General features: G+C 41.1%; 1 protein-coding gene across 3 annotated transcripts in view; it reads left to right on the top strand.

The window, feature by feature from the left end:
* The window catches only part of LOC126742219 (uncharacterized), a 256,857-nt gene that overhangs the window by 181,813 nt on the left and 51,522 nt on the right, over window positions 1-23,522 (top strand). For all 3 annotated transcript variants that reach the window (XM_050448830.1, XM_050448829.1, XM_050448827.1), the window contains 23 exons: window positions 23-349; window positions 405-1,895; window positions 1,953-3,251; window positions 3,311-3,607; window positions 3,669-3,989; window positions 5,919-6,236; window positions 6,340-6,657; window positions 8,892-9,206; window positions 9,261-9,590; window positions 9,941-10,255; window positions 10,310-10,951; window positions 11,199-11,510; window positions 11,572-11,892; window positions 11,951-12,277; window positions 13,225-13,539; window positions 13,652-13,975; window positions 14,179-14,505; window positions 14,584-14,895; window positions 15,068-15,394; window positions 15,583-17,811; window positions 19,271-20,230; window positions 20,288-20,611; window positions 20,734-21,033. In XM_050448830.1, the coding sequence (XP_050304787.1) occupies window positions 23-349; window positions 405-1,895; window positions 1,953-3,251; window positions 3,311-3,607; window positions 3,669-3,989; window positions 5,919-6,236; window positions 6,340-6,657; window positions 8,892-9,206; window positions 9,261-9,590; window positions 9,941-10,255; window positions 10,310-10,951; window positions 11,199-11,510; window positions 11,572-11,892; window positions 11,951-12,277; window positions 13,225-13,539; window positions 13,652-13,975; window positions 14,179-14,505; window positions 14,584-14,895; window positions 15,068-15,394; window positions 15,583-17,811; window positions 19,271-20,230; window positions 20,288-20,611; window positions 20,734-21,033 (12,351 nt within the window). The remainder of the gene's footprint in view (window positions 1-22; window positions 350-404; window positions 1,896-1,952; window positions 3,252-3,310; window positions 3,608-3,668; window positions 3,990-5,918; window positions 6,237-6,339; window positions 6,658-8,891; window positions 9,207-9,260; window positions 9,591-9,940; window positions 10,256-10,309; window positions 10,952-11,198; window positions 11,511-11,571; window positions 11,893-11,950; window positions 12,278-13,224; window positions 13,540-13,651; window positions 13,976-14,178; window positions 14,506-14,583; window positions 14,896-15,067; window positions 15,395-15,582; window positions 17,812-19,270; window positions 20,231-20,287; window positions 20,612-20,733; window positions 21,034-23,522) is intronic.

Genomic DNA, 23,522 nt, shown 5'->3' with positions numbered 1-23,522 from the left:
TTGCACCCATCCAATCCTACAGGTTACGAAGGAAACGCCTATATAGAATGCTCAGGAGTGTACGGCTGTAGACACGACTCAGAATGCTCTACAAATGAAGCCTGTATCAACCAGCAATGCATATCCCCTTGCAACTGTGGTGTAAATGCCATCTGCGATGTGGTCAACCATAAAGCTCAATGCAAGTGTCCTGCAGGATATCTAGGCGATGCCAGGGTATCCTGTCAGCCACCGACCAACCCATGCGATCCCAACCCTTGCGGTACCAATGCCCTCTGTGAACTAGATAACGGAAACCCTATTTGCTTCTGCCCTAAGGGTCTTACAGGAAATCCTTTTAAGAATTGCAGTAAGTACTCACCTCATTTACATAAATACATGCCCAAATAACACTTTATTTCTAGTTCCAGAAGGCGACGAATGTTCTCCAAACCCCTGCGGTCCAAATTCGGGCTGTAGAGTGGTAGGAGGTAACGCAGTATGTTTCTGTCTACCAGAATTTGAAGGAACACCTCCTCATATACCATGCAGTTTACCAACCAACCCTTGCGACCCATCACCCTGCGGTCCTAATACACAATGCTCAATACTCGCAAATGGTTTTGCCAAATGTACTTGCTTGTCAGGCTTCCTCGAAAGTCCAAACACTATAAGAGGCTGCGTAGAAGCCAAGAACCCTTGCGAACCCAGTCCATGTGGACCCGGAGCACTTTGCGATCCTCACGGAGAGCCTGTTTGCTATTGTCCGTACGGAACAGTTGGAAATCCGTTTAAAAGCTGTGCTGGAGGTGTGGAGAAACGACTGTGTAGCCCTGGTCCTTGCGGACCTAACGCTGACTGCTACAATACCAACAATGAAGAGCAATGCTTCTGCAGGTCAGGATTTATAGGTGATCCCTATACTGGCTGTAGAATTCAACCATCGAGCCCCTGCGTACCCAATCCTTGCGGCCCTGGTGCTCAATGCGTTATTACTCCGGACGGAAACTCAATGTGCAGATGTCCAGATGGTATGGGAGGAGATCCTACGGGACCTTTAGGATGTTCCGGATATGAATGTGTGACAGACGAGAGCTGTGGAGATCATCAGGCCTGCATAGCATATAGGTGCAGAGATCCTTGTCCAGGATCTTGCGGATTAAACGCCGATTGCAGAGTAGAGAAGCACCATCCCGTGTGTACTTGTCAGCATGGCTTAACTGGAAATCCCATCATAAGATGCTTCCCAATACCTTTTGAACTTCCACCACACGACCCATGCATGCCAAACCCCTGTGGGTTGAACACCTTATGCCAAGTGGTTGGCACTAGGGCCGTATGTTCTTGCCTTCCAGATTTCCATGGGGATCCTCAAAGTGGTTGTCAACCAGAATGCTTAATAAATTCTGACTGTCCAATGAACAAGGCGTGCTTAGACAGGCATTGTAAAGATCCTTGTGCCCAAGGTCATCTTTGTGGTGTAAACGCTGTATGTCAAGTTCGTGACCACACTGCTTCTTGCGTCTGCCTTAAAGGATTTATGGGAGATCCATTTTTACAATGTATACATTCTCCACCAGTATCAATACCCACTTACACTAATGTAACAACTCAACCTTGCACTCCGTCGCCTTGTGGTAGTATGGAATGTAGCAGTTATGGCACTCAGATAGCCATATGTGATCCTTGCTTAGGACCAGAGGCAGCGTATAATCCTTATTGTAGACCGGAATGTCTTTCAAATGCTGACTGTCCATTCCACCAAGCGTGTTTGAGATTTAACTGTATAGATCCTTGCCCAGGCTCTTGTGGAGTCAATGCTGTGTGTTCAGTAGTTTCGCATACGCCAATCTGTAGCTGTCCACAAGGTTTGATTGGTGATCCGTTCCAACAATGCGTAGTACCAGCTGTAACAGGTAAAGTTATAAGGGGTTTTAAACTGGCAAATCATTTTACTGTTTTTTTTGTTTTAGAACCGGCACCAAAAGACACTTGTCTTTATCAACGCTGTGGGGTAAACGCTGATTGCATTGAAAAACAACGCGGAATCGCATGCATTTGTAGAAAAGGATTCTTCGGAGATCCGTACCTTGCCTGCAGACCCGAGTGTGTTATAAATCCAGACTGTTCATTGGACAAGGCCTGCGTTAACGCCAAATGTTCAAATCCTTGCACTGACGTATGTGGCGTAGGTGCACAATGCGACGTAGTGAATCACATTCCAATTTGCTATTGTCCTCCCGGACATACAGGCGATCCATTTGTATCATGCTACAAAGTAGTAATACCTAGTTTACCTCACCTGCCTCCGGAAAATCCATGTGACCCATCGCCTTGCGGACCTTTCAGTAGATGTTTAGTATCTCATCAAGGCTACGCGACATGCTCATGTTTGCCCAACTATCAAGGTGTACCGCCAGTGTGCAAGCCTGAATGTATCTCCACATCAGAATGTCCTCAAACAAAGGCTTGCATCAACCAGAAATGTACCGATCCATGTCCAGGCACTTGTGGATCTGGAGCCATTTGTTCTGTGATAAACCACAATCCCTTATGCAGTTGTCCTCCAGGTTTCCAAGGAGATCCGTTCTTTGGTTGCGCTCCAACACCAGTCGAAGAACGTCAACCATCTACAACACCTGAACCGCTTAACCCATGCGCACCATCGCCATGTGGTCCAAACTCAATTTGCCAAATAAAAGAGAATCGACCAGTGTGCTCTTGTGTAGCCAATTACATTGGTAGCCCGCCGTATTGTAGACCAGAATGTGTCATAAGTCAAGAATGTCCTCAGCATCAGGCTTGCGTTAATGAAAAGTGCGTCGATCCTTGTCCAGGCACTTGTGGACTGAATGCTAAGTGTGATGTGGTGCATCATACACCCTTCTGCAGCTGCTTGTATGGTTATGAAGGTGACGCCTTTGTTGGCTGTACAAGAATAGTGGTAGCGACGAGACCAAAGGATCCATGCAACCCATCACCCTGCGGTGAAAATGCTCAATGTTCCGTGAGTGGAGGATCTGCTAAATGCACCTGTATTCCTCCATATATTGGTAACCCCTACTCAGGAGGCTGTAGGCCGGAATGTACTATGAACTCCGAATGCCCAAGTCATCTGGCATGTTTATCATTGCACTGTAGAGACCCTTGTCAAGGCTTATGCGGTATTAATGCCGAGTGTAGTGTATTTAATCATATTCCTGTCTGCACTTGTGCCAGAGGATTAATTGGGGATCCACAGACTGCTTGTAGAGAACCACCTATACAAGAAAGTAAGTCATGATATGTCATTTAGCTAAAGATCATCCTTATCATTATTATATTATTATAGAACCGAGACCATGTGAACCTTCCCCGTGTGGACCATACAGTGTTTGTCGAACACGTAATGACCAAGCCATATGCTCGTGTCAAGTTGGGTACTCAGGACAACCACCACACTGTAGACCAGAATGCTTAGTCAGCTCGGAATGTACCTCGGATAAGGCCTGCATCAATCAGAAATGTCAAGATCCGTGTCCTGGAACATGCGGAGTCAATGCCAGATGCCTTGTTAGCAACCACAATCCAATCTGCAGCTGTCCAGCTAACTTTGTCGGAGATCCTTTCGTTATATGTAGGGAAGAAGGTATATAAAAAAATTCTTGATACTATGGACAGCTATTACATTATTCCTCTCTTTCTTTTAGAACGTAAAGTGGAACCATCACCAGCGACTCCTTGTATACCTTCACCATGCGGCGCAAACGCCGAATGTCAACCAGTAAGCAACCGAGCAGTATGCACCTGTCTACCAGGAATGTTCGGAGCACCGCCCAACTGTAGACCAGAATGTTCCATCGACCAGGACTGTCCTCTCACTCTGACTTGTACAAACCAGAAGTGTAGGGATCCTTGTGTGGGTTCTTGCGGCTTCAATGCCGAGTGCAGCGTGATTAACCATAGACCAATATGTAATTGTCAGTCTGGGTTTGAAGGCGATCCGTTTTCCGGTTGTAATCCTGTGGTTGGTAAGTTGCATGAAGTTTTATTTTTTGGAGTCGGTTATTTTATTAGTTTCATTTCAAAAAATTATATTAATTTAATTAAATATATTCAGTTTGTCAAAAGTACAATTTAGGAACGTAATTTTCCACAGTACAAAGTACAAGTTCACTAAAATGGTAACAGGCTTGTAATTGACTATATTCAGGGAATGATCAGTCATTTCATGGATATAGAACTGGTTCCAATAGGAGACTTCCATAGATCAATTAAAGAGAGTCAGTGAGAGCAGAGTTCCTTCCTAAAAATCTAAATGAGCTTTAACAATCCAAATTACATCAATATTTATCTGTTTACAATAATCAATTAATCAACCTGCAATTCTTTAAAAATTGTGAAGATTTTGAACTATTTATTGATCGTAGAAAGAGCATCCATATTCCAATCTAGAGAGACTATGAAGTCGACATTCCAGTGAGAGTCTGCGGTAATAAGATCAGTAGCAGTAAATGAAAACTCAGTTAGCATAATCAGATGAACTATGAAATTGATAGAATATCTTCTAAGTGCGACTATCGTGGATTCATTACGTCTCTCGAATATTTTGAAGCTTATTTCTTGGGGCAATTAGAGCATAAGGCTTCATAATCATTTTGAACCAAAAATCTTACACAGTAGTTCTTTGTATATAGGTCTGCCCATCTCAAATCTTATATATTTCCAATAATTCGTTAACCTGCAATTCGTGAAAAATTGTAAGGATTTTAAATTATTTGATCATAGAAAGACCGTCTGCATTCCAATCTGGAGAGACCATCAGTTCAAAAAAATTTCAAACAAAGTCTTCGATAATAAGATCAGTAGTAGTAAATCAAAACTCAGTCAGCAATATCACATGAACCACGAAGATCTTCCATCAGTTTGAAAATGAAGCTGCAGCCGAATCATTATATCATATTAACCTTATTCCTAGAAGTCTTCTATGCTATTAAAGCATAAATCGTTAACATAATCATTTAAAACTGAAGATCCTTCATAGTGGTTCTTTGTATACAGGTCTGGTTACCTCAGGTTTTGGGTGGAAGTATTAACTTCCGATAGTCCCCAGAGTTCTATGGCATGCAGTGTTTACTGCACAAAAATACATTTTCCGTTTTAATGCTTATCGCTCTCTCCCAAGATTTTCGTTCTCTCTTTGACCTAAGGCATAGCCTATAATTATCAGAGTTAACACGCAATTCATAAAAAATTAAAAGGATCTTTAATTATTTGCTGATCTTAAAAATACTATCCATATTCCAATCTGAAGACCACTAGTTCAACTGAATATTAAGGAAGAAAGATCAGAAGAAATCAAAACTCAGTCAGCAATATCAGAATTTACTAAAGAGCACGACCCTCATCTTTATTCCTGAATGTCTTCTGGGCAATTAGAGTATAAGGCTTCATAATAATTTTGAAGTGAAGATTCTTGAGAGTTATTTTTTGTATACACGTCTAACTACCTCAAATCTTAGGTGCGTCAATAAATGTATTAACTTCCAATCGATCCCAAGTTGTATAGCGTGCGGTAATTGCCGTGCAAAAATGCATTTGGCTTTTCAGTGCTTATCGCTTTCTCTTAAGATTGTCGTTCTCCCTTTAACTTAAGGCTTAGCCTATATCTTTGGCATATGAATGCATGGGAATCTATGGAAGGTAGACCACACTCAACCTGCACAAGCCTGAGTTATTAGTTCTAGTGTACTTGGAAAAAATCTGCTTTATTTTTAAATTTGTTAAAATTAACATTCATTCATTGTTATTCATGTTCATACACCTACAGCATGCATTATCTATATTACGCATGTCTGATATTGAACTTCTATTATATGTATGTACCTGATGTATTTTATACTGTATATATTATTACTATCTGTCCTATGTAGCATTAGAACTTCAATTTTCCTTTCCAGTAGTCGAAACGCCTCGCAACCCTTGCAACCCGTCCCCCTGCGGCTCAAACGCCATATGTAAAGAACGTAACGGCGCAGGCCCGTGCGCATGCGTCCAAGGTTACTTCGGAGACCCTTACTCGGGCTGTAGACCCGAATGCGTTACCAGTAGCGAATGTTCTCACGATAAAGCATGCTTAAACATGAAATGCGCGGATCCCTGTCCCGCTACGTGCGGCGTTAATGCCGAATGTTCCGTTATCAATCATAACCCCCAATGTTTCTGTAGTCCCGGATTTACTGGAAACGCCCTGTTTATTTGCAAGAAGATCGAACCTAGTAAGCATCAGGGGGGATTTTATTTAAGTGGGTTGGGGGCAGTCTCTTGACTTGTTTCTTTTTGAAAAGCCTACGTGTGATACTCAATCTACCAATTTTTTAGTCGTAATAGAAGAACCAAAACGTAACCCTTGCATTCCTTCACCCTGCGGGCCATATAGCGTATGTCAAACAATAAATGACAGGCCGGTGTGCTCATGCGCGGCCGGCTACTTCGGGGCTCCGCCCATGTGCAAACCAGAATGCGTGGTAAACTCCGAATGTACCTTGGACAAGACTTGTCAGAATCAGAAATGCGTTGACCCATGCCCTGGAACCTGCGGGTTGAACGCCTTATGTCGGGTGGTAAATCATAGTCCGATTTGTAGTTGTGCGCCTGCGTATGTTGGCGATCCCTTTATCAGATGTGTTCCCGAAGAGAGTAAGCACTGTTTATATTTGACTATTGGTAAAGGACTTTATAATGACTAACTTGACTGTTTTTTTAACAAACAATAATTTGACTAATACTTACTAAGATGCGCGATCAAAACCAATATGACTAAGTAATACTACTAAGGAAATCTAACATAACTTATAGACTAAATAAATAAGACTAGGAAGTTTTTCGAAGAAAAGACTTTCTTTTTTTGGGCGTGGCTTTTATAGCAGCAAGTGAGTTTTCTTTTGACGTAAAAGTGACAATTAGGTAAAATATAGAAAGGATTCCATAATACTGCGTCACCGTTCAAATCAACAACCAAAATAAGCGCAATTTCAAAAATTATTTAATTAATATGCTGAATTCGCAGAAAGTGCTCGGTAGTACCCTTAAGTTGACATTTAGAAGTTTAAACTGGAATTTTTGTGTCAAACGTTCGTTTGACCTGCCTAAGATGTTTTGATTAACTATGAAAATATGAGCTAACCTTAGTTTTGGACAAAAACAGTGTTATTACAGAGACTTTAAGTCAATTGACTATAATACTATTTCAATTTTAATGTCAGGTTTTATTTGGGATTTCCTGTAGAGGCACTACTATATCCTCTGGTCCTGATATAGCTAATCTACTAAAATAAATTACAGTCTACGCAATTATCTATCTCAATTTCAATATATCATATCTATATCAAGCTGTCACTATTGGATATTAGTAAAGCGCTGGACCAGATGATGTTACCCTTATTTCTTGAAGTAATTCGGCTTGATATTAGCATGACCTCCGTTCTTCACATTTAATTAATCTCTCCAATCAGGAGTTTATTCTTCCCATTAGAGGACCAGTTACAAAACGTCAATTCATATTCCCAAGTGACTAATTACAGACTTATCAGCATACTAAGACTGTCTCTTTTCAATTACAACTTATCGATGAACAGTTTGGCTTTGTTGATGGTCGCTCTACTGAGTTAAAACTTCTAACGTTTGCTGACTTCCTGACCAGTTTCCTGAAGGAAGATCCTCACGTCCTTGTACACAGACTTCTCTAAGACCTTCGATAAAGTTATTTACCAAATGTTATTACATAAAATAAAGAGAATGGGTGTTAATGTGTGTGAATTGAATCATACTTGATTGGTGGAACTCGAGGTTGTTCGAATCCAAGGTTAATAATCTAGAAAGATTATAGGCACTTAGAATCTTTGTTATTCAATTTATATATCAACGACATCTCTTACTGTTCTTCACGTCTTTTTGCTGATTACTTGAGGATGTACCTGAAAGTAAAACCGCCAGGTGATTATGCTCGGCTGCAAGCAAAACCGTTACTGGCTGCTTGTTGCAATAATACCTTTATGGATTTAATTTTTTTTAGATTCCACTCAATGTGGTTCAGTAGAAGTCGGTATATTATTGATCCTTCTTACTGCAACAATAACAATATCCTTGAATCTGTTTTACACATAAAAGACTCGGATATTACATTTCATAGTCATTTAAGCGTTATGCCTCACATATCTGAAATAATAATTCAAAGGCGGCACTTCAAATGTTAGGCTTTATCAAAAGATGTAGAGATATTTAGAGCACTGTTATTATTTGGCTGCTTTATTATTCCCTGGTACGTTTTATAATATCCATATTCAAAATAACAAGCGAATTCAACACAAATTCCATAGACATATGGTATATAGGACAAATCTTCCTGGGACCAATCTCTATCAACATATTATGAAGACAAGTTGTCATTCATAAACCATCAAGACAGACCTATGAAGTTATTTCCTTTCACTGAGCCAATATAGAGCCAATTATGGCTGTAGCGTATTCTTGGGAAGGACTGCAAGACTGGCGAACCAGCATTCCTCTCAAATTGACTTCTTTTTGTATCCTGTAATTATTTATTTTCCTTCGTCTTGTGTTCTAAATAATACATAACTGTTAGCTAGTTTTGTCTGTGGGATGATATCTTGTCAATATGATTACTTTAAATTTCTAATATTAAATTTGTCTTCTATGGACTTTTTTCCCGCTGAATAATTTAAAAAATAAATTAAACGCATCTAGAAGCCACGCCCAAAAACTGCAAATGCCAAGGTTTGCTGATGATCCGGAAGCATCACTTGACCAAAGCACTAATACTAAAATTTTAACTACCCGGTTAACCATATCGTAAAAATAACCCTATTAAACCCCTATTAAAATAAATAAACCCAATAAAACACAAATTTTAGAACGTCCAGTAGAAGTCGAGCCTTCGAACCCGTGCGTCCCAAGTCCATGCGGAACATTCTCGGAATGTAAACCGATAAATAACAGACCAGTTTGCTCTTGCTTGCCTAATTACTTTGGTCAACCGCCAAACTGTCGACCAGAATGTGTAATAAACTCCGAATGTACGTCAAATAAAGCCTGTGTAAATCAAAGATGTAAAGATCCTTGTCCGGGATCATGTGGTTATAATGCCCAATGTAGAGTCGTTAATCACGTGCAAGTGTGCTATTGCCTAGAAGGTTTTACCGGAGATCCGTTCACCGGATGTCAAGAAAGTAAGACAATTAAAGAAAATATTAACTAACTCTTAAAATAACCCCAATTTTTAGTCATCCCCGTAGAAGAACCCGCTAGACCTTGCAATCCTTCGCCTTGCGGCATAAATGCCGAATGTAAAGAGTTAAATGGCGCGGGTTCGTGTACCTGCATTCCAGGGTATTTCGGAGATCCTTACACTGGCTGTAGACCAGAGTGCGTCCAGAACTCTGAATGTCCCAGAGATAAAGCGTGCATTAATAACAAATGCGTGGATCCGTGTCCAGGAACTTGCGGCTTAAATGCTGAATGCGTTGTTAGTAATCACTATCCAAGTTGTATTTGTTTAGATGGATTTACTGGGAATCCTACGCTGTCATGTCATCAAATACCTGCAGTTATACGTAAGGAATTTTTTTTGAAGAGAGAAGAGTTGACTCATGAATTCTTCAGATGACTTTGGTCTAGCTAACTAATCAAAATATTTAATTGATGAGCGACTCTCTGGTTCATAATATATTACATGAGGTCAAAATTTCTTCAGGAAGATATTTAATAAAAAACATAATATTTCAATATTCAAAACCAACAAAATATTAGGAGTCCTCTTATTTGAGCGTTATCAGTTTTTGGAATTTCGGACTCGTCTATTATTATAGCATATGAAAATACATGCTCCTTAGCAAATTATGACTCATGAAACCTCCAGTCTAGTTAGTAGCTCTTGTTGATACCCTTATCCATTTATCAATAGCTCCTCCAGAAGAACCTAAAAACCCATGCCAACCATCACCATGTGGTCCATTCAGCCAATGTAGGGTAGCAAACGGACACGCCGTATGCTCTTGTCAGCAAAACTATATCGGAGCCCCACCCATGTGCAAACCTGAATGTTTAGTGAGCTCAGAATGTTCACAAGACAGAGCTTGTATCAATCAAAAATGTAAAGATCCTTGCCCTGGAACTTGCGGTCTAAACGCTTTATGCCACGTTATCAATCATAACCCAATTTGTAGTTGCTCTCCCGGACTTATCGGTGATCCGTTTGTAAGATGCATCCAAGAAGAACGTAAGAAGTCATTTCGGTCCTCTAACTCAACGTCTTAACAAATAAAATTTTTAGGCAAACCGGTGGTTGAGCCAACCAACCCCTGCATTCCCTCTCCTTGCGGCCCCAACTCTCAATGTAGAGTAGTAGGCACCCAAGGTGTTTGCTCATGTCTACCCAACTATATCGGTAGAGCTCCAAACTGTAGACCAGAATGCACCATTAATCAAGAATGTCCGGGAAATCTGGCTTGCATAAACGAAAAATGTCGTGACCCTTGCCCCGGCTCTTGCGGCTTTAATGCCCAATGCGTAGTAACAAATCACTCACCACACTGCCAATGCCAAGTAGGATTCACTGGTGACCCCTTCAATGGTTGTTCATCCATTCCAATTGCTCCAGTAGAAGAAGAACGAAATCCATGCAACCCATCACCATGCGGAGCTAATGCTGAATGCAGAGAACGAAATGGAGCAGGGTCATGTGCATGTTTGCCGGAATATTTTGGAGATCCGTATACTGGATGTAGACCGGAATGCGTCACGAACACTGACTGTCCAAGGGATAAGGCCTGTTTTAATAATAAATGTAAAGATCCATGTCCAGGAATTTGTGGAGTCAATGCTGAGTGTAGGGTGTCCAACCATGTGCCCTCTTGCTTCTGTTTTGACGGATATACCGGAAACCCTTCAGTGTCTTGTCATTTACCACCACCAAGTATGTACCAGCCAACTTCCTTCTGTTGGTTTCTATTCGGTTGGAATTTTTTCCTTAGTGGAGGCGACTGAGGCTGGTGTTTTTCTATACCTCACATATCCCTAATCTATTTTGATTTAAGTTAATTCGGTACGACAAACTCGCCATCCTCTACACCCCTACTACATTCTGGAAAAATCCCCCAAAAGAATAGAACCATAATGCACTACCCCCATTAGGTCGATGTTACTTAATTATTTCGCTTCAGTTATAGAAGTGCCTGAAAATCCTTGCCAGCCATCCCCTTGTGGGCCCTACAGTGTCTGTAGGGAAGTGAATGGTCATGCCGTCTGTTCTTGTCAACAAAATTATATTGGCTCCCCACCAATGTGTAAACCTGAATGTATGACAAGCGCAGAATGCTCATTAGACAAGGCTTGCATAAATACGAAATGCCAAGACCCTTGCCCTGGAACATGCGGGCTTAATGCTCTTTGCAAAGTGATTAATCATAATCCGATATGTAGTTGCTCTGGTGGATTTACTGGGGATCCATTTGTCAGGTGTATACAAGAAGAACGTAAGTTATCAAAGTTTGAAGGCCAAACTTTTTTATTAAGTAAGTCGATCGATCAATTTAGGGAAGCCTGAGCCACTCCCTCCAGCAAATCCTTGTGTGCCGTCACCTTGTGGACCAAATTCCGTCTGTAGAGTAATTGGAAATACCCCAGCCTGTTCTTGCGTGGAAACTTTCGTTGGCAGGCCACCGAACTGTAGACCCCAATGTACCGTTAACTCAGAATGTCCCGCCAATTTGGCTTGTCAAAATAATAAATGTGTAGACCCATGTCCAGGGTCCTGTGGGGCCAACACCGAATGCATGGTACTATCACATCGACCCGTTTGTACTTGTAGAATTGGTTTTACTGGTGATCCTTTCTCGGGATGTAATGTTATTCCAAGTAAGATCAGATCCTATGAAATGGTTTGGAAGTTGCATAAGAAATATCCAAATTTTAGTTGTTCAACCTGTTGAAGAAGAACGTAATCCTTGTAACCCATCTCCTTGCGGAGCAAATGCTGAATGTAGAGAACGAAACGGAGCTGGATCGTGTGTCTGTTTGCCGGAATACCTTGGAGATCCTTACACCGGCTGTAGGCCGGAGTGTGTCACCAACACAGATTGTCCCAGAGATAGAGCATGTATCAATAATAAATGCAAAGACCCATGCCCGGGCACTTGTGGAGTTAATGCTCAGTGTACTGTGCCAAATCATGCTCCGTCTTGCGAATGCTTACCTGGATATACTGGAAACCCGTTTACTTCCTGTCATTTACCACCACCCAGTAAGATATTTGATCATGTTATTAAGTTATTTTCGTGCTGGAACTACTTTGAATGAATAACTAGGATACTTCTTTCTTCCTTTTGGTTTTTGTTCAATCATTCTTAAGATGTTGACATGTTGCTGATTATCTTCTTGGTTTCGATAGGATCGTCTGAAACAGAAGGGCTTCTTAATGAAAATGCTTGTTATATACATGTCTGATCAACTCAGTTCTTGTGTGCCGGAAATCAATCTTTTAACTTGCGATAAGTCCCACTTACAAGTTAAAAAGAAATAGCGTTTCTGCTGCTTTTCTTCTTCCCCAAACTAGAGCTCGGCACAAATTGAACATAGAAAATTGACAGAAATGTTCGATCGGAACCTACGATTGTTCCCGAGTCGAGTCGTGTTGGGTATTCATTGCATTGAAGCATTGTTATTATCTCTTTAACTGAGGGCTATAATAATAATAATAATAATAATAATAACTTTTATTTGCATCGGTAAAAAATTATACATTAGAGCATCAATACATATAGTTTTTCTTAACAAATACTTTACCTACTGAATGGAAAAAGGAACTGGAAACCAATAAAAAATTTTCGAGTCCAGCATCTAATATAAAATACTTAAAAATACTTAATATCTAAAATATTGCATATAGTTGCCGCAAAAGGATTAATCTAAGTGTTATCATTATTATTTATAATCCATTCAAGAAAAAAATTGGTCAGACATGTATAGAAGCTTACCTAATCATGCGCGAGAATCTTGCGTAAGTACAGAAGTCTCATCTGATTAAGGCTGTATAAAATCTACAGTTAGGAAAACGTATGATTTTAGGCAACTAAATAAAGCAGCAAGATGATCAACAACTAGTCGTGCAATTGTTCGAGTTCTCAATAGTTCCACACCTAAATAACCGTTCCAAACAGCAAACCTAAAATTGACTTACACTTTCTTTAGTAATTCCTGAAGCAAAAATCAACCCCTGTTCACCATCCCCTTGTGGACCATACAGTGTATGTAAAAATATTAATGATCACGCCGTATGTTCTTGTCAACCAGAATATGTGGGTGCACCACCAAAGTGTAGGCCAGAATGTATGGTTAGCTCGGAATGTGCTCAGAACCAAGCATGCATTAATCAAAAGTGTAAAGATCCTTGTCCAGGAACCTGCGGTATTAATGCTAAATGTCAAGTGGTGAATCACAATCCGATTTGCAGCTGCCCAGAGAATTATGCTGGAGATCCTTTTGTGAGATGTGTGTTACAGCCAAGTAAGAATTTGGACTAACTGATATATTTTAATAAAAAAAAAACTAAACATAGACGAATCTTCTGCAACTTGACTAACCGTTAACCAGATAATGACTCCCTGAATATTTTTAGAAAAACCAATAGAAACCCCAAGTGGTAACCCCTGCGTACCATCTCCTTGCGGTCCCAACTCCCAATGTAGGGTGGTTGGTACCCAAGCAGCATGCTCTTGTCTGCCAAACTACATCGGCAGAGCACCCAATTGTAGACCGGAGTGTACCATAAACGCTGAATGTCCGGGAAATCTTGCATGCCAAAATGAACGTTGCAAAGATCCTTGTCCAGGATCTTGTGGAAGTTTTACCAGTTGTTTTGTTTTAAAGCACGCGCCCGTATGTCAGTGCTCGATTGGGTATACTGGTGATCCGTTTACTGGATGTTCCATCATACCACCTTGTAAGGAATCTGTTTAATTATGTGCTGTTGGTATTGGAAAGTCTTTATAGCGTGGTTTATCATATGTTACATGTATTCACAGTAAATCCTTGAATAGTTTTGAACCAAAGAACTTGAGTTCCGCTAAAATAGCTCTTATCAAAACCAACATCACTTACTAATTTTTTGTACCTCCCACTTTTCTTTACCTGGACGAATTTTAGCTCCACCTGTAACTGAACAACCACGTAACCCTTGCAACCCTTCACCTTGCGGCGCAAACGCAGTATGTAAAGAACGAAACGGTGCGGGATCTTGCGCATGCTTGCCCGAATACTTTGGAGATCCTTATACTGGTTGTAGACCTGAATGCGTAGTCAACTCAGACTGTGACAGAAGTAGATCTTGTGTTAATAATAAATGTATAGACCCTTGCCCAGGAACATGCGGCTTAAACTCGGAATGTAGCGTAATAAACCACTCTCCGTCTTGTAGTTGTATTCCGGGCTATACTGGAGATCCTACTAGAGTTTGCAACCTGATTGAAGCTAGTAAGCAGTAGTTAGATACTTACTAACGTAGTCCTAACCCTGTAGATTCTTAATAATTAAATGTTTTCTTTCCCAAAGTTGTAGAGGAACCACAGAACCCGTGCCAACCGTCACCTTGTGGACCGTATAGTGCATGTAGGGAAGTAAATGGGCATGCAGTTTGTTCTTGTAATGTTGGCTATATTGGGTCACCACCGATGTGTAGACCTGAATGTGTAGTTAGCTCTGAATGTCCCCAAGATAAAGCGTGCGTTTCCCAAAAATGTGTAGATCCCTGCCCGGGGACTTGTGGACTCAATGCCCAGTGTAGAGTCGTAAACCACAACCCGATCTGCACTTGTTTAACTGGGTTTACTGGAGATCCATTTATTACTTGTTCAAAGATTCAATGTAGGTCTACATTTGAAATTACATGATTTTAGTGTCCATTTACCCTACACTAACTTTGACCTACCTTAACTGACTTACTTAGAAAATAACCTACAGTCCCATACTGTTAGTGTGGGGAAAACAGACATACTTTCTTGACCAACCAAATACATAATTTACTGTTCTCTTTTAGTACCACCACCAACCAAAAAACCCGAAAACCCATGTGTCCCGTCACCGTGCGGGCCAAACTCACAATGTAGAGTAATTGGTGACCAAGCCGCATGCTCGTGCTTGCAAAACTTTATCGGTAGACCTCCGAACTGTAGACCCGAATGTATAAGCGACTCTGAATGTCCAAACCATTTAGCATGTAAAAACGAAAAATGTAAAGACCCCTGCCCTGGATTATGTGGGGTAAATGCCCAGTGCACTGTAGTAAACCATCAAGCTATTTGTTCTTGCTTCCCTGGATATACTGGAGATCCGAGTAGTTCTTGTAACTTACCTCCTCCACCTTGTAAGATTTCTTCTTTGTTATTTACTTAGCATGTAGTTACTTGTGTTTGGTTCATATTATCTGTTAGAACTTCTTTAGTCTTGTTAGTAATTTCACAACATTTGGTTAGTACACATATCAGCCATTAAATCATTAAGAACGTATTCAATTAACTCTTCTGATTTATATATTTATTTTCTATTCTATAGTGACTGAGAGACCACGTACTCCATGCTCACCATCACCATGCGGCCCGAACTCGGAATGCCGAGAAAAGAATGGGGCAGGCGCATGTTACTGTGTACCAGGATTTGAAGGCAATCCGTACGACAATGACAGAGGTTGCAGAAGAGAATGTGAAGTTAGCAACGATTGTGCGCCAACTCTAGCATGCGTATCATTCAAATGTGTCGATCCATGCCCTGGAACCTGTGGAACCTTGGCAGAATGCCACGTAAACAATCATGTTCCAACTTGCATATGTCCGACTGGATATGTTGGCGATCCGTTCTTCCAATGCCGTATCGCACCAACTGAGCCACCCCCAATAATCAACCCATGTCAACCATCTCCCTGTGGGCCTAACAGCCAATGTAGAGAAGTTAATAAGCAAGCGGTGTGCTCATGTTTACCTCAGTATATCGGATCACCACCTAACTGCCGACCCGAATGCGTGGTTAATTCCGAATGTCAACTCGATAAGGCTTGCATCAACCAGAGATGTGGCGATCCATGCCCCAATACATGTGGTCTAGGAGCTCAATGTACGACAAGAAATCACAATCCGATTTGTGCTTGTCCACCTGGTTATACTGGAGATCCATTTACAAGATGTTCGCCTCAACCGCCACCACCACCACCAGAAATTACTACTGAAAGGCCGCCATCTTGTCAGCCAAGCCCATGTGGCCCTAACTCTATTTGTAAAATTGTCGGCAGTTCTCCATCATGTTCATGTTTGCCTGATTACATAGGAGCACCACCTAACTGCAGACCCGAATGTGTACTAAGTTCCGAGTGTGGTAGCAATTTGGCTTGTATTAATCAAAAATGCAAAGACCCTTGCCCTGGCTCATGCGGATCAAACACGATTTGTAATGTTCTTAATCATATCCCAATTTGCACTTGCCAAGAAGGATTTACTGGAGATGCCTTTACCAGTTGTTATTTAATACCGCCATCGACAAAGGCTCCAGAAACTGACCCTTGCCACCCATCACCGTGTGGTCCCAACGCCCAATGCAACAATGGAGCATGTACGTGCCTTCCTGAATATATTGGCAACCCTTATGAAGCTTGTAGACCCGAATGCGTTCTTAGCACAGAATGTACTAGAGATAAGGCGTGTATCAGAAATAAATGCGTTGATCCTTGTCCAGGCACTTGTGGTCAGAATGCCCGATGTGACGTAATAAACCATATTCCATCTTGCTCATGTCCTGACGGTTATACTGGTGATCCGTTTGTTAACTGTAGAGTGTCTGAACCTCCACCACCAAAAGCTAACCCTTGCAACCCATCACCGTGTGGTCCAAACAGCCAATGCCGTGAAGTAAATGAACAAGCGGTATGCTCTTGTTTGCCAAGTTATCAAGGCAGCCCACCAGGTTGCCGACCTGAGTGTGTGGTTAGTGCTGAATGCCCACAAGATCGAGCCTGTATAAATCAAAAGTGTATTGATCCGTGTAGCGGAACTTGTGGTGCTAGAGCTAGATGTGAAGTAAGAAATCACAATCCGTACTGCTCCTGCCCTGAAGGAGAAACCGGAGATCCGTTCCAGAGTTGTAGACCAATTCCACCAGAGCCTGTCACTAGACGACCCGTAGTAACGGATCCTTGTAAACCATCACCTTGCGGCCCTAACTCTATTTGCAGGCCTGTCGGCGAGTCTTATGCTTGCAGCTGTTTGCCAGAGTACATAGGCAATCCACCAAACTGCAGGCCAGAATGTGTCATAAATACTGATTGCACCAGCAGACTAACGTGTAGCAATAATAAATGCGTGGATCCTTGCCCAGGAACTTGCGGTCAGGATGCAGAATGTCAAGTACACAACCATGCAGTTACGTGTTCATGTAGATCAGGCTTTTCGGGAGATCCGTTCGTTCAATGTGTAAGAATTACCGAACCAATTAAGCCTTGTGAACCGTCACCTTGCGGATCAAATGCCGAATGCAAGGAAAGGAATGGAGCTGGCGCTTGCATATGTTTACCCGACTATGTTGGCAATCCTTATGAGGGTTGCAGGCCTGAATGTGTATTAAGTTCCGACTGTCAATCTAATAAGGCTTGTATTAGGAACAAGTGCGTTGATCCTTGTCCAGGCACCTGTGGACAGAATGCTGAATGTTCTGTTATCAATCATGTGCCAACCTGTAATTGTATCTCAGATTTCACTGGGGATCCGTTTGTGGTTTGTTCACCATTACCACCAGAACGTAAGTTAATTGTTTCTATACAGAATGTCAATTTGAAAGCTTTTAATGCAAATATCTCGGAAGCTGAAAAAGTTAGAAAAGCCTATTTTTGTCGCAAAAATGGTATACAGGTGGGGGGAACTAGAACCACCATATTTTGGTTGTCAATCGCTTGGGCCGATGCACTCCAGCCCCAAAATGTTAAATGGCCTCGTTTGTGATACCCTAAATTAAAGTTTTCTTGGTGTATTATTCACCTGCACAAAAATTTTTCCTAAGTGTCATTTTATTTAATTAGATGTTTAAAATGCATTCCATTTTGGGCTAAACAAAAGTATTATCTATTTTCAAACTCATTTATCATATTCTGAAACACTTCTCTTGGAACAGATGCACATTCTGTAATAATCTGTCGCCGAAGATGATCGAGTGATCGTTGCGTTTTAAACACAACAGTTTTTAGGTGACCTTAGAGAAAAAAATCGAGAAGTGTTAGATCTGGCGATCTTGCTGGCCATTCTGATGTAAAAAATGCCTCACAGGAATAACATAGTGGGATGACGCTCCATTTTGATGAATATATAGATCTTCGTTTAGGTTCCTACTTCCATAAATATCCAACTCATTTTCTATATCTTCAACAATTATAAGTTAAATGGAGGTTTCCAACATTTCCACGTATGTTTCGCCATTAACATTACCATTAATAAATAGAGACCCAATAATAGTATTGTCTAATATTCTCGTTTATACATTGATTTTTTCTGGATACTGTGTGTGTCCTTCCCTGACTCCAGTATCTCCAATCGTGTTTATTTATAGATTCATTAATAAAACGTGCATTCATCGCTAAATGTTGTCATTCTTTTGCAAAATTCTATTCTTCGGTCAGGGTCATCTTCACCTTGAAGAATTTGCATTTTGTATGGATGAAAATGACTTAATTTAAGTACCCGACGTATGGATTGATCATCAATTCCTGTGATTCCTGTGATCATCAATTCCATTTAAATACTACTACAAATAAAAAACTTTAATTTAAGCTATCAGAAAAAGGGTGGTGCCATTTACAATCTTAGGGTACATTGGGCCCAACGGGTGACTATATTATTACAATTAGGACCAATATGTCTTGGAATAATCATGTAGCAAAAATAGCAAAATCGACTCCTTAAAAATGGAAAAGGCTATATACAGCACAACAGCTTTTAAGACTTTAGAAGGATCAGAATAATCTATCACTACAGTATTGCTCTCACTTATGAAGCTCTGAGCCCAAACACACTTTGAAACGTCTTATAGGAGATTCACAGATAACTATAACCAAAATATGGTTGTTGTTCCCCCTACCTGTATAAATTTTGTACTAAATTACACTTATTTAGTTTTAATTTTCAATTGGAGTTTTCAAATTCACGCCATGTATAAACTTTTGCATTGCTTAAAGGTCTTTTAATTTGTTAATTCTAATTTTTTGTAGCGGTAACCGAGGAACCAATAAGAAATCCTTGCCAACCGTCCCCATGCGGACCAAACAGTCAGTGTCGCGAGATTAACAACCAAGCAGTCTGCTCTTGCTTACCAGAATACCAAGGCTCACCACCTAACTGTAAGCCTGAATGCGTAGTAAGCTCAGAATGTCCTTCGAACCGTGCGTGCCATAAATTCAAGTGTGCCAATCCCTGCGCGGGAACCTGCGGAATAGGTGCCAGGTGCGAAGTTATAAACCATAACCCCATTTGCAGTTGTCCATCTGGACTAACTGGCGATCCGTTCTCGAGGTGTTATGAACTACCACCTGAGCCACCCAAACCGCCTGTGAGAGTAAACCCATGTGTGCCATCCCCTTGTGGATTAAACTCAGAATGTCGTGATATTGGAGGACAGCCATCTTGTTCTTGTCGAGCGAACTATATGGGCACCCCACCAAACTGTAGGCCAGAGTGTGTCGTTAATACGGATTGTCCCTCTCACTTGGCTTGTATTACTGAGAAGTGCAGAGATCCTTGCCCAGGCTCCTGTGGTTTCAATGCTGAGTGTAGAGTTCAGAACCACATCCCAATATGTACGTGCCCTGCAGGATTAACAGGCAATGCCTTCACGGAATGTGTCCAGGAACAACCAAAGCTACCTGAACCAACCGTAACTGACCCGTGCAATCCATCACCTTGCGGTCAGAATGCCCAGTGCAATGATGGCGTTTGCACCTGCTTGCCCTTGTTCCAAGGAGATCCTTATAGGGGCTGTAGACCAGAATGTACTATGAACACTGACTGTTCACCAACTAAGACTTGTATAAACTTAAAATGCGTTGATCCGTGCCCGGGCACGTGCGGACAAGGAGCTATTTGCGACGTGGTAAACCATTTGCCAATTTGCAGTTGTCCACCAGAATATGAGGGTGATCCATTCACCAGCTGCCGTTTGAAACCGAGAATTCGTAAGTACCCCCCTGAATACAAAGTGCTTTAATGCAATTAATTTTAACTTACTTTAGCACCACCCGTTTTAAATCCATGTCAACCATCACCCTGTGGACCAAACAGCGCGTGTAAAGTGAATAACGGGGTGGCAGTGTGCTCTTGCCAACCCGGCATGATCGGCAGCGCCCCCCAATGTAGACCGGAATGCGTGGTCAGCTCCGAGTGTGCTTTAACTCAAGCCTGTTTGAATAACAAATGCGTGGATCCATGCCCAGGAACCTGTGGACTTAATGCCCTTTGCCAAGTGATCAACCATAACCCGATTTGTAGCTGTTCCAGTGGAAATACAGGGGATCCTTTCAGCCGGTGCTATCCGCTACCACCGCCACCAGCAGAGAGTAAGTAGCAACTACAGTTCTTTTAGTTTCATCTGTCAACTCTTCAATGCTAAGGACGTGTGTCCCACTTCTTTTTTTTTCTTCTATTCTGGAAACTCATTTTTGTTTTCTGTTAATTGCAGGAAGCGATCCGTGCCAGCCGAGTCCGTGCGGACCGAACGCGGTGTGCCAAGTGCGCGGCGAGAGTCCGGCCTGTTCGTGTCTCGAAGGTTTTACCGGTTCGCCGCCATCTTGTCGGCCCGAGTGTACAATTAATCCGGAATGTTCGAGTGCGCGCGCGTGTATCAATCAAAAGTGCCGCGACCCGTGCCCGGGCAGTTGCGGCACTAACGCGTTGTGCACGGTTGTGAATCACGCGCCGGTCTGCCAGTGCGTCCCCGGTCACACCGGTGATCCGTTTAGGGGATGCGTACCTACACCACGTAAGTTTGATTTTAGGGTTGACTTTATTGGTTGCGGAGGTGGCGGTTATGACGAAAGGGTGCAGTCGAGTAGGATCGGAGTAGGATGATTAGGGATGTTTTTTTTGTTAGTTGATTGACATAGAAGTCGGTGATGCATTTATTCTGGTAAATGACGTCACTAGAGTGTGATATATAACGCGATGATTCTGAATTAGACGAAACTTACTCAAGAAGTAGTTTCTTATAGTCCATAGAACTTGTTTATAGTCCATAGTAAGTTGTTGATTGAATTTATAGATTCTACCTTAACTCGAATTATTATTACAATAAAATATAAATGTCATTTAAATTTGCAGAAGAACTATAACAATGTAGTAAACTGTAGGTCGAAAATACAGTATAAAAATTGAAAAGAGACAAAAAAACAGAGAGAAATATATGTTAAAACGTTTTACGGTGCTTTCTTATGGCGCATATCATAACGCCCTACGGATGTCTGCGCTATGCGACGTGCGGTAAAGAGGTGCGTCCTAGGGCGTGTTTCCATAACGCTGCGCAGCCTAATGCGCAGCACCTTTTATTATTTAGGGTTTTATTTAATTTTCTACATAAGTAACGTCTACAATTTTTTGTTGGTAATGTAATGATGGCAACCTACTCGATCTACATCTTCGTCTTGCATGCATTGTCTCTGTTTTATCTATTTTTATCATTCTTCATCATTTGCTTTGGGTTCTATATATATATATATGCAGTATTTCCTAAGGCAGCTAAAGTTATATTCCCTAATAACGCAGATTGTTCTGGGAATATATCATCAAGTTCTGCCAATGTTTGAACGTTCCAAATCTTGAGTCAATGTGCCTAAAATGGTCGTGAATATTTGGGAAATAATCATTAAATATATTGTGCTTTCATACATAAACAAAAAGATATTTAAAATATTAATTAACTGAAATAAAAACTACGACAAAAACGATACGGTTTTGCCTCTATAACTTCGAGTCAAGAGCGCTTTGGCTCATGGAGGCCTTTTTTTCATTATAAGTGTGTACAGGGTGTCCCAAAGTCGAGCCTCACCATTGGGATCTCGTAAACTAGAAGGGATACGAGGTCGGTTAAATTGAGGCAAAGTTGCGCAATTTGGTGCTCATTAAAACGCCATTTTGAAATTTCAAAAAGTCCGAGTACTTCCGAAGATATTTGAAAAAAAACCGAATATTCGCGATTACATTTTAATTTCTCTACGACTCTATTTAAATAGATATAACTGAATAAATTACTCGTTCATATTGCTACTTTCTCTATTTTACAAAATGATGTCGTCAGATTTTCAAACTGACGTTTCATATTTGAACTGTCATCATCAAGTTTTTTTTTTGAATACGGCCCTGCGTTTTTTATTACGGGTTTTAAGAGCCGTTTACGTTCCTAAACCGACGATGTATCGCACTTATCGAAAGTATTCAGAATTTTTTAAATTTCAAAAGGGCGTTTTAATAAGCATCAAATTGCGCAACTTTGCCTCTATTTAACCGACCTCGTATCTCTTCTAGTTTACGAGATCCCAATGGTGAGACTCGAATTTGGGACACCCTGTACAGTGACACGTAAATATTTTATCTCTGTCTTATAAGTCCGCTAAAACGAGATATAAACTAAATTGCATTCGGTGATTAATTCGGCTGTTTAACATTTCTCAATTTGCTTATTATTTAGTCCGAGACCTAAATATGCCCGAATTATTACGACTTTAAATCAAATAAAATAGATTATAATCATTGGCAATAACAACATAAGGTTTTTTCCTATTACACTGACTTAATATATATATATATATATGGAACCCATGATCATATAGTAGTTAATTGCACGTCTATACCCAGCTGTAAATACTAATGCTATCTGCAACGGGGCGAACAATAAAGGTAAGTCAACGTCCCCCGACGATAACAACGAGCTTCAGCTGCTGCGACGAGTCAACACGAGCACCCCGCTATATCCCCCTTCCCCCCCTCAAGCTATCAATGCTATATTAAGCCCCCAACTATACAAAGTAACCCCCCAGCTTATAAAATAAACTTGGAAACGGTTCACGAGCGTTTTACACTGTTATACTTGTCCCTGTTGCGTGGTATTCCACCCCCAAACCCCTTGCAACGCGTGCTTACCATGCGGTTTTTGTAAAGAGTAAAGTGAATCTTTAAACCCTTGCTGAACTCCCTGGTCCGTGTTAATTTAGGCCAAGTCACTATACTCTTTACCGAAGACCCCTGAAACATTAATAATAATCAAAAGGCATCCATAATAAAGCAAAGGCATAATAATAACGGAGTTTTTACACGGCTATAACAAGTAACATGCTGTCGCAATATAAAAAAAAACACGGAGCTTGGCAAAGAATAACCCTGCTGTAGAGAACTACGCATCACCCGTCCGTAACACCCCCATATCGCTTATGGTTAACCCGGTGACAACAACGATACCGTAGTTCTCTACTGACCCCC

This window comes from Anthonomus grandis, chromosome 11 (genome assembly GCF_022605725.1).
Source record: "Anthonomus grandis grandis chromosome 11, icAntGran1.3, whole genome shotgun sequence".
Classification (NCBI taxonomy): Eukaryota; Metazoa; Arthropoda; class Insecta; order Coleoptera; family Curculionidae; genus Anthonomus; species Anthonomus grandis.
Note: the sequence above shows the minus strand (reverse complement) of the source record. Positions and strands in the feature narration are given on the sequence as shown.